Source organism: Apodemus sylvaticus, chromosome 2 (assembly GCF_947179515.1).
Source record: "Apodemus sylvaticus chromosome 2, mApoSyl1.1, whole genome shotgun sequence".
In the NCBI taxonomy this organism is placed as follows: Eukaryota; Metazoa; Chordata; class Mammalia; order Rodentia; family Muridae; genus Apodemus; species Apodemus sylvaticus.
In genome coordinates, this window is record NC_067473.1 from 83,201,475 (window position 1) to 83,213,901 (window position 12,427).

The 12,427-nt window shown below is 36.6% G+C and overlaps 1 protein-coding gene across 1 annotated transcript; it reads left to right on the forward strand.

The window, feature by feature from the left end:
* The first annotated feature begins 11,113 nt into the window (after positions 1-11,113).
* Positions 11,114-12,046, forward strand: LOC127678670 (putative vomeronasal receptor-like protein 4). Its single transcript, XM_052173805.1, has one exon. It carries the CDS (start codon positions 11,114-11,116, stop codon positions 12,044-12,046), a length of 933 nt encoding a protein of 310 aa, XP_052029765.1.
* Positions 12,047-12,427: the final 381 nt, after the last annotated feature.

A 12,427-nucleotide genomic window follows, 5' to 3' on the forward strand; every position in this document is an offset into this window, starting at 1 on the left:
GCCCTGTGATGTTGGCCTTGGGTTATGTTTGCATACCTCACGCTGTCTGATCTCTCTGGTGTCTGAGAACCAAGATGGAGGCAAGTCTCTTGTAACTGACTGGTGGAATGCAGAGTTCTGAAGTGGCTTCTGTGCAGTGAAAGGTGCTGTAATTCTGCCACTGCTTGCAGAACGGCTGGACAGTGATGGTCAGTGGTAGCGGGCGTAGGGCCTGCCTGGAACCTGTTACCTTGGTTCTACTGCTGGTAGCCCTTCCTCTGGACAAGCCGCTGCTGCTGTTGCTGCTGCGGCTGCCACTGCCACCTGCCGGTCTCCCTCAATGAAAAGTTTTATGGATCCGTTGGTGGCCCTATCAGTCTTTTGGGGTTCCTGACGGGTATAGGCAGTGACTCCTTCAAGTTTTGTATTCCTACTGCTATGAATCTTATTTCAAGTCATTCCCAGTGGTTTTGGGAGTCTCACCTATCCCACATCTCTGGTCCATTCTCGAGATGCCCCCTAAACCCATGCACCCCTGCCAGCTGCAGATTTCATTCATTCTTATGGCCATCTGGCCTTGTTTTCTGTTTCTCCCCACACCTGATCTTCATCCCCACCTCAATTTAACTAACTCTTCCAGTTCCTTCCCTTCATCTCTCTCCTGTGACTATTTTATTACTTACCCTGAGTGAGATTCAAACATCCTTTCTTGGGCATGTTTTCTTGTTTAGCTTCTTTGGGTCTGTGGAGTGGATTGTGGGTATCCTGTATTTTATGTCTAATATTCACTTAAAGGTGAGTACATATCATGCATGTTTTTGAGTCTGGGTTATCTCCCTCAGGATGATAATATTGAGTTCCATCCATTTGCCTGCAAATTTTATGATCTCTTTGTTTTTAATAGCTGAATGGTATTCCATTGTATAGATGTTAAACATTTTCTATATCTGTTCCTCAGTTGAGAGAAATCTATATTGTTTCCAGTCTTTAACTATTATGAATAAAGCTGCGATGAACTCTTTACATTGTGTGTCCTTGATTTAAGTATATTGTGCTTTTATCATTCAATTGTAGAAAGTCTTTAATTTCTGTAATAATTTCTGTCTCATCCATTTTTCACTCTGTAATGAGGTGTTCAGTTTCAATGAGTTTGAACAGTTTCTGCTATTGATGTTTAGCTTTAGCCTGTGGTGTTTGGATAGGATTCGGATTATTATTTCAATTTTCATATTTCTGTTGAGACATACACATGCATGCAGTGAATTTTCAAGAGCGGTGTATCAGTGACTGAGAAGATATATTATTTGATAGTTGGATAAAATTGTGTGTAAATATTTCTTATTTTCCATTTGGTTCATAATACCAGTTACCTCCAGCATTTATGCTTTGTTTTGCATGCTTTGTATATGAAATGATGTATACTGATCATATCCTTCTCTTCTCCCTCATTTAGTTCTCCCATAATTAATTACATTGTAGGGAACAGTTTAAACACTTATTAATATTTTTTCTTCCTTGTCTCTCATGCCTTAATCTCTTAATAGCCACTATATCTCCTGGCATACATGTTTAACCTTAAAAGTCAACTATACCATACTTGTCATTTTGTATCTAGAATATTTATTTCAGATAACATCAAGACTTACCTATATTTCTACCAAAGATAATTGCAGTTATACATAATAATTTATATGGTATAAATAATTGTATATACTAATATATATGCATATATATATAAAGTTTTGCCATGCACAATATAATAATCAATATTTCATATCTTGGCTCCTGTGGATAGTACTGAAATAAATATAGAATGCAATTATATCTTTGGGACATCAATTTCATGTCCTATATTAAATTTACAAAAGTGGGATCATGATTTGAATTTTATGATTCTACTTGGAATCTTTGTGGGTAACCACAATAGTATTTCACAAAGCCCCTGCACCAATCTAACCTTTTACCAAAACTGAACAGGTATTCATTTTGCCTCCATTCTGACTTTTTCTCTATGTTGAAATTTTGAAAAAAGTCATTTTAAGATATAGGAGGTGATATCATATATTGTTCTGGGTTGCTTTTCCATGATATTGAGTAATACTATGCATGCTTTTATACTTGTGTTGGCAATTTGTATTACTAGAGAAAAACCTTATTCAGATTCTACTGTAAAATTTAGATATTTATGTACTTATATGAGGTCTTTGTGTATTCATTATCCCATTTATTAACTGGATTGCTTGATTTCTTGTTTAGATTATTTTTTCTTTTTCTTTTAAGATTTATTTATTTAGTTATTCATTTATTCATTTATTTATATGCCAAATGCTGCCTTCCAGTCCCTCTACACTTCACCTCTGAGAGGACACCCCCTTTGTTTGCCCCTACACTGGTATGTCAACACTCTGCAGGATTAAGTGCATCCCCTTCTACTGGGAGAAGGCATGGCATATTTTAATACCCAAATAGTATATTCTATTGTGCATATGAACCACATAAAATGCATATGTGCTGAGGTCTTGAACCAGCCTGTGAATGCTCTTTGATTGATGGCTCATTCTCTGGGAGCTCCTACAGGTCCAGGTTAAGAGTTGACACTGTTGGTCTTTCTGTGGAGTTTCCATCCCTTTGAGGGTTTTCAATTATTCCCTTATCTCCTCCTCAGGGCTTGGCAACTTTGGTCGAATGTTTGTCTTTATGTATCTACATCTGTCTCAGTAAACTGCTAGATAGATGCCTTTAGGTGGCTGTTGTGCTAGAGTCCTTCCTGCAAGCACAACATAGCAACAGTAATAGTGGGATGGGTCTCAAAATGGACTGTTCACTGCTCATCCATTCCTTTAGTCTCTGCTCCATCTTTCTGCCATCATTTCTTTAGACGGGACCAAAAATTTGGAAATAGTTCTACCTGAAGACCCAGCTATACCCCTCCTAGGAAAATACCCAAAAGATGTTCCACCAAATCCCAAGGACATGTGTTCAACTATGTTCATAAAGTTCATAATAGTCAGAAGCTGGAAGCAACCCAGATGTCCTTAAACTTAAGAATGGATATAAAATAATGTGGTTCATATACACAATAGAATATACATTTTAGGTACTCTAAATGAGGACATCACGAATTTTGCAAGCAAATGAATATAACAAGAAAATATAATCCTGAGTGAGATAAACCAGACCCCAAAGAACAAGAATAGTATGTACTTAGTTATAAGTAAATATTAGCCGTAAAATACAGATAACCAAGCTGCACTCCACAGATCCTAAGAATTAAACAAGAGAAAAGGCCCAAGTGAGGATGCTGGGATCCACATAAAAGCGGGAATAAAATAGGCATGGGAGGCAGAAGAAGGAAGTGATCTGGGTCAGAGAGGGGAGGGGAAGGGGAATAGGAGAGCAAGATCAGGCATGGGGAGAGACAGGAGACCATTCTACGGGGTCAGAAGAATGAATGGAAATGTGCAGCTGCTGGGGAATGAGTTAACAGGATTCTCTAAGAAGTCCTAGAGCCCTGGGTTCAGGGAGTCTCCCAGGAGTCATTGCAGGTGACCTTTGATAAAAGGCCTAGTAGTGGGGATATGGACGAGATTTTTCACCCTTTCTACGGACTGTTTCTTTACTTTATTAAATGTTGCCCTGCTATACAGAAGCTGTTTAACTTATGAGGTCCCAGTTGTCAACTGTTGGCCTTATTTCCTGAGCAACTGGAATTTGACTTAGAAAGTCCTTACCTATATCTATATATTGAATTACTTCCCCTCCTTTTTCCTTTAACATTTTCAGATACTCAGATCAAATTCAATGTCTTTAAGACATTTGGAATTAATTTTATGCAGGGTGAGAGACAAAGCTCTATATTAACTATCTTTCATATGGACATACATTTTTCCTGTACTACTTGATGAAAAGGCCAACTCTTTTCCAGGGTATAATGACATCTTTCTCAAAGATGGCTGCCTGAAGCTTAATGACCTTATATTTGGATACACTATTCCATTCCATTGTTCCATTTTTCAAGCCTTGTGCAAGCACTGTCATGTTTTCGTATTATGACTCTGTAATGTTGTAAAAAATGGGGTACAGAGTTAAACAAAGAATTCTCACCTGAAGAACTTCGGATGGCGGAGAAGCATCTTAAAAAATGCTCAACTTCATTAGTCATTAGGGAAATGCAAATCAAAACAACCCTGAGATTTCACCTTACACCAGTCAGAATGGCTAAGATTAAAAATTCAGGAGACAGCAGGTGTTGGAGAGGGTGTGGAGAAAGAGGAACACTCCTCCACTGCTGGTGGGGTTGCAAATTGGTACAACCACTCTGGAAATCAGTCTGGCGGTTCCTCCAAAAACTGGGCACCTCACTTCCAGAAGATCCTGCTATACCACTCCTGGGCATATACCCAGAGGAGTCCCCACCATGTAATAAGGATACATGCTCTACTATGTTCATAGCAGCCCTATTTATAATTGCCAGATGCTGAAAAGAACCCAGGTATCCCTCAACAGAAGAGTGGATGCAAAAAATGTGGTATATCTACACAATGGAGTACTATTCAGCCATTAGAAACAATGAATTCATGAAAGTCTTAGGCAAATGGATGGAGCTAGAGAACATCATACTAAGTGAGGTAACCCAGACTCAAAAGGTGAATCATGGTATGCACTCACTAATAAGTGGATATTAACCTAGAAAACTGGAATACCCAAAACATAATCTACACATCAAATGAGGTACAAGAAGAAAGGAGGAGTGGCCCCTTGTTCTGGAAAGACTCAGTGAAGCAGTATTCGGCAAAACCTGAACGGGGAAGTAGGAAGGGGTGGGTGGGAGGACAGGGGAAGAGAAAGGGGCTTATGGGACTTTTGGGGAGTGGGGGGCTAGAAAAGGGGAAATCATTTGAAATGTAAATAAAAAATTATATCGAATTAAAAAAAAAGAAAAAAGAAAAAAGAAGAAAAAAAAAAGAAATGAAGGACAGTGATAAATCCTGTAACATACTATGGGTGAAAATAAGTAACTACTTTCTCCTCTATAGTATAAGTCTCAATAGTCTTTCAACAAAATTGAAATCAAGCTGAGTACATTGTGAAATAAGCCCCATGTCAGTAATACCAACAAGAAAATCTCTATGAGAAAGGGTATTCCAATATCAAAGGATTTAATATTACAAATACACGTATTTCTAAAATGTTTACTTTTATGTACAATTATATGGTATCAGTTTTTATGTTACCTCTATACTATACTCTAATGTTTATCATTTATTCAATTTCAGTAATTTAGAACCCAGTTCTTAAGTAATTTAAATATTATATTGGCTGTATATGTACCATTTACCAATTTGTTCTAATAATCATAATAATTACTCTACATTTCATTTATTTAATATGATAGTGATGCTACTGCACCTATGAAGAACTCTGAGATATATCCATAAATATGTAGATCTCATCACTTGTTTAATCCTATAACTTTCTGTACATACCAGTAGTAGAAAACTCTGGTACTATATAGTTCAGTTAAAAATATTATATGCTGCCTTCTGTGGTCATTTGTGAATTATGAACAAGCAGGTTATAAAAGGTACTAATTCAATCATATTGACTCATCCATATGCTTTGGAATGAAAAAAATAGCCAATGTCAGTCCACACATAACCTCTATCAATACCTGCCACGTGTCAAGATGAGCTCTAGGCACCAGAAAAAGATGAATGTAGGACAATAATACTCTTCAGCATTTAACAATTCCATTTTCTAGCCAATCTACTGGCTATAGCACATGAATCAGTCAACAACTGTACATCTGGATGTTCTTCCTTCCATGCCAAATATACAACTACATGTAATTACTGAAGTTGTACACAAGTTCCTTCACTTTGAGAGACCAGACCTAGAATTTAAACTCCATCTCAGAGAATCTCACTTAATGTTTAACTTGAGTTAACTAATAAGGTGACACCTACCAGTTTCCGGGTTACTCCCCAACATACCCATGCCTCCAAGTTATAAAGCTGACCCTGGCCCTTCACGTCTTAAAAACTGCCAATCAGGAAAAAAGCCGAAGTTAAGTTCATGGTTTGGTTCCCTGTATCATTCAATTGTATAAAAGGACAACAAAATTCTATAATAGGCCCCAATCAGATATGTGCCATGCTAGAAACCCCTCACTTACTTGCTATTTCCTATTAAAAGTTGTCCCTCTGAGAGCTTGGGCTCTGCCTTCCTGTCCTGGTGTGTCAGAGATAGTTGAATTGCCCCATCTTGGGCTTGAAATAAAGAGTGTGATTTATTGCATTAGTGCAATTGCATCAGAATAGGCTTCCTGTTGGCCTTTGGGGTTTCACAAATGAGCAAAACTTATGTCTTCCATAATTATCCCAAAAAGAGGTTGTGATGCTGTTGTTGTCTATTTCAGGGTGGTCACTGCATATTGCATATTTTCTTCAGTTACCTGACCATAGGTCCTACCTCATAATACAATCATGGATCCATAATGAAAGAAGAAACCTCCTCTGATGCATTTTTATATATCCACCCCTTCCACATGATAAGTGGCTACTTAGCACATCCTACTTTATTACTTGGTTGGTCACATAACACCTACCTTATATAGATAGCTAGAATCACAGTCATCTGGTGGCACACTTTCAAATGTTTGGTTTCTTCTAAGATTTAATAATAGATCAAGAATTGTCTCTCAATGGGAGATTATCTTCCTGCAGATGGTGGTATATCCCTCCCACCCAAATTCCAAGGGCTTCCATTGTGATTTACATATAGGGTCTTCTAAACCTCCAAATAGGATTCCTATCTGCTACTGAAATCTTGGGTAAATTGGGTTTTTTAGATCTTTGGCTTAAGTTGCAAAGTAACCTGTACCATAGTACAGACTTTTTGAAGAGTATTGTGTTATTTAAGCACTTTTCAGAGCTAGAAGTTTTCTAAGTGCCTTTGTATGTGGACTGGAGTAAACATACAAGTAAGGAATATGCTGTCCCCAGAATCTATGTAAGCCCACTAAGCATTCTGATTTTTCTTGGTAGTAAGAGGGAACACATATAGTATTTTACAGTACTCAATGGTTTCCCTAATCCAAAGGTCCAAAGTACTTTTACAATCCTCCCCAAAGCACATGGTCAGGTCTATCAAACAAATAACCTCTCATTCTGGTCCCAAGTTACCTCAATTAGGGATACTATTATTTAATGAGCATCATAATAAAAAGCAAGTTAGGGAGGAAAGGATTTATTTGTCTTACACTTGCACATTTTAGTTGGTCATTGAAAGATGTCAGGACAGAAAATCAAACAGAGCAGGTATATGGAAGCAGGAGCTAATACAGAGGTCATGGAGCAGTGCTGCTTACTTGTTTGCTCCATGGGGCTAATTCACCCTGATTTCTATTAGACTCGGGACTACCAGCCCAAGGATAGCATCTCCTGCAGTAAGCTGAACACTACTACAGGTAATGAGAATTTTGTACTAAAAATAAATTCTAATTAAAAATAATTTCCTAATATGAAAATGAACTACATCCTTGCCAACAGTGAGATCTTATGGAGACACTTTATTAATTGAATTTCCTTCCTGTCAGATAACGTTAACTGTTGTCAAATGACATAAAAATATTCTCAAAGGATAAACAGGATGAGAAAGAAATTAGGGAAATGACACCCTTTACAATAGCCACAAACAATATAAAGTATCTTGTTGGTGATTCTAACCGAACAAGTGAAAGATCTGTATGACAGGAACCTCAAGTCTTTGAAGAAAGAAATCAAAGAAGACCTCAGAAGATGCAAAAAATCTTCCTTGCTCTTGGAATGGAAGGATTAATATAGCAAAAATGGCCAACTTGCTACAACAATGTACAGATTCAATGCAATCCCCATCAAAATCCCAACTCAATTCTTCATAGTGTTAGAAAGACCAATTCTCAAATTCATCTGGAATAACAACAAATCAGGATATCTAAAATTGTTCTCAACAGGAAAAGAACTTCTAGGAGAATCAGTATCCCCAACTTCAAGCAGTACTACAGAGCAATAACTATAAGATGCCTGAAAACTTTTGTTTCTGCTCTTGTCATTTTTCTGTTCTGCATGCTTCTTCTATTATTATGGGTGTGGTTTTGAGGTATGGCAGTTTTCATCTATGATATTCTTGAAAGCCTTCTCTTTGCCATTGACTTGGGATTTTTCTCTCTGACCTGTGCCTATAATTTCAAGATTTAATTTATTTCATGGTGTTCTACATACACAATATTTCTATGCACTCAATGAAATGAACCACATTTCTAGCCTGATTTCTGCTGATAATAGAGTTATATTACCGCCTCTCGGTTTGATTTGTAAGAAAAATGGCTTTCACCAAGTATGTTTGGTAGAAGTAGCATTTTAATTATTTTAGCTGAGTCCATGAAGCCACTGTCAAGCACGTATGAAAGACACAATAAATGTTTTGGAAGCAGGATGGATACCTTGGGGAATGTGAAATGTTTTTCTACTTCTTTTAAATAGGATATTATTGTTGTTAGTTTTGCTGTTCACAAGAACTTGTATCAATTATTCCACACACAAACACACACAGTTAATGACTGGAGAGAATAGCTCACACTTGGGAAACCCAGAGCTCAGCTGTTTCTACTCCACTGTTCTCCTAGAATTTGGGAAGTTCACTTTTCCACTTGATGGTGCCACTATCTAACAACCTGAAAGTCAAAACACCTTCTCCAGATGAAATGATAAGTATAGGGGGAAATGGTGTAGAGGGAAATGAGATAATGTCATTTCTTCCATATAGCTACTTCTTCGGGTCTCATTCTACATAGGCATCTTTCAAAGGCCCAGGTGGGTGAGTGTTTCTTTTTCTCTTTATTATCGTGAGAGCTGTAAATAGGTGTTAGAATGATTCTGCCATAAATGATTAGAGAAATCTCTGTTTAGAATTTGAATTTGAGTTATATTATACCATAAGCAAATAAAAGAGATGCTTTCAGACATAAAAATATCAGTGTAATGGTTAATAACAACATGGGTTTAACTTAATTTAATTTCTTATTATATATGTGAGAGTAGAACTGAGTATTGGGAAGAGGACAGAGACCTGAAGAAGGGTGAATAGAGACAGGAAAGCCTCGTAGGGTGAAGATGATCAATGGGTATTATATATTAAATGAAAATATCATCAAACCCATCACTTTTTACAAAGACCATACACTGATATATATTTAAAATATAGCTCCAGTCTCAACATTTTAACAAGCATATCTAACAGATGATTGTCTTGAGAGTGTGCTCTGATAATTCTAAGTTCATGGTTAGACCTAGGTATGGCCAAGTGTGTTAGTTTCAATCCCTGTATCAAAGCACCTGGGATAAAGTAGAGGGTAAAAAACAAAACACAGACATTTATTGGTGCACAGGAGTACACATTAAGGTACATTTAAATTGCAATCTGTATTTTGTCATTTTACTGCTTTTCTTAAGGTAACTAACTGTATGCACTCATTTATATGAAATTTAAGCTAGAAGTATAAATGAAATGTTAGCTAATTTAGTGTTTATCAGTATTTATCTAGTCTGGTAAGTTTAAATATACACAGGAATGGTCTCAGGCACTATCCTCTGCATTTTTCTATACATCTATGTATGCATATATATGGACTATACTAGTGAAGTTGAAAATATAATTAGGCACACTTTTCCTCACAAGAATCTGAGTCAGTGTATTTGTTTTCTATTTCTCTATCACAATCTGACTTTAAAGTACTAAATCATATTAGTTTCATAATAAATTGATCCTGGTAATCATGCCAAATAAAAAATATGAATACTAAATGTAAGATTGTTGAGTGAAACTATTAAACATGTATGGGTACTGATGACAACTGATAATACTGGGGACTTCGTTTTCCATTGCATGGAAAGGAATCTGTTTTAAACTATAAATTCCCAAACACATCACAATCTGGTCATCTTCAGCAAGATTACATTTGTCATAATGTTTGGTAAATAGTGATTCTCTTAATGTCACATGTTGCCTCTTGTTGGAGGCTCCAAATACTACATGTTCAGGTGTGATTATGAAATAACTACAGAAACCAGGAAAGGCAAATGGAACCATTGCCAGGATAGGGTTGCGTGTGGGAGCGATAGAAAGCAGAATTGCATGGTACAAGTATCTTAACAGGAAAATAGGAATGTAGGGGCTTCTTAGAGAGTGGAGGGAGACAAATACAGAAGAAAAAGATAGTTAAGTAAATATCAACATGAATGGTTGAAAAGCCATAATTTCTCATTCTATTAACAATTTAAAGTTCTCTTCAAAAGAAAAATAAAAACAATATTTCCCATGGAAGCTGTGAGTTAGTTTTTTGAATCCGAAATTCAGTGTCAAAAAAAGGTGATGGGATGGGAATTAAATAGGGTGCTGTCTATAAATATTTATAATGATAATTAATGAGTATAGGCTGTGGAAAGTACACTAGTGGTCTTCAACTGTAGTCTTAAAATCATATCATGGATTTCTATGAAAAAGAAACTTAAAATAGATGAATTGAGGAAGACATCTTCTAATTAAAATAGTGGGATTATTATGAATTAGCACTATGCTTAGAATTATAAATCATATTCATATAAAGCATTAGAATTATAAATCATTACATAGATGGTTGTAAAATAGATCAGTAAAATTACATACTCACCTCAATATTTTTGAGATCTTTTGTTAACGATTTTCCAAATCCACATGTTTTATTCAGGAACACAAAAGTGATTAATGTTGTGTGTTTTGGGGGTTAAGGAGGAAATGGAGCAATGCAAATCAACAGGATTGGATTTCTAAGGTGTGAGGGTCAAGGTTAATAAAAGCTCACAATTTATGTATTCTGTATAAATATGTGTGAACATATTTATTGTCTATAATATTGCAGTATACAGGAGATACATAAAAGACATAAAAATGTAGGCTATAATGTAAGATCTAGAACATAAAAAGGTAAAGAGACAAGCCAATCTTCAACTAGTAAGGAAAATAAAATGAGGATATAGTATTATTATCCAGTGTATCACAAGTTGATTTATACTCTATTTTTTTTCAGATATGTGAAATTAATTTCCACTATGCTCTTATGTCCTCATTCAAGAATGTCCTTTATGTCGAAGCTGGACTTGGAGTCTTAGCCAATATGTTTCTTCTTTGTTTCTATATTTTCATAATCATAGGTCACAGACCTAAGCCCACGGACTTGATCTACTGTCAACTGACCTTTATTCACATAATGATATTCCTCATTGGAGGGGACTTGTTGATAACAGACATATTTGAGTCACTGAACATTGATAATGACTTCAAATGTAAGGCAACTTTTTATTTAAGCAGAGTGATGAGAGGCCTCTCTATTTGTATGACTTGCCTCCTGAGTGTGTTCCAGGCTGTCACTGTCAGTCCCAATACATCACTGTTGGTGAATTGTAAACAAAAACTAAAAAAATGCATGATCTATGTTTTCTTGGGTATTTGGTCTTTAAATTTGTCCTACAGCAGCAACCGGATCTTCTATGTTCGCGGTTATACTAATGTGAGTGAGACTAACCAGATGCAGGTCACTAAATCCTGCTCACTCTTACCCATGAACTACATCATCAGCGGACTGATTTTTACAATATCAACCTCCAGAGATGTATTTCTTGTAGGAGTCATGCTGACCACAAGCACATACATGGTGATTATCTTGTTCAGGCATCGGAGGCAATGCAAGCATCTTCATAGCATCAGCCACCTTAGAGCATCCCCTGAGAAAAGAGCCACCCAAACTATCTTGCTGGTGGTGGTTTTCTTTGTGGTCATTTACTGGGTAGATTTCATCATCTCATCCACTTCAGTCCTGTTGTGGATGTACGACCCAGTCATCCTAAGGGTTCAGAAGTTTGTGATGTATGCCTATCCCACAATTACGCCTTTGGTACAAATCAGTTCTGATAACAGAATAATAATTATGCTGAAAAACATGCACTCAAAGCAGCACCAGAGTTTTTTTAAAAAGACATTTTCATTTCTTTAAAAGCCTAGGAATTTATTAATTATTTATATCTGTGAGTGTTGTGCCAGCATGTATGTATTTGTACATTCCTGGTATCCACAGAGGTGAGAACATGTTATGGATGTTCAGGTATCCCTGAAACTGGACTTTAGATGGCTCTAAGAAATCATTCTGTAGAGCACCAAATATTTTTTTTTCTAAAATACAGTTTCTTTTTTAACTTTAATGGCCCTAGCAACATATGTAGCAGATGTATAGCTCAGTCTCAATGTGAATTCCCCCAACAAGTGTTGCCTTTTCCTAAAGCTGCTGCCTGTCATGGAATCAATTCCCCAACAGAGCTGCCTTGTCTAGCCTCAGCTGGAGAGGATGCACATAACCCTGCAGAGACTTTATGTGCCC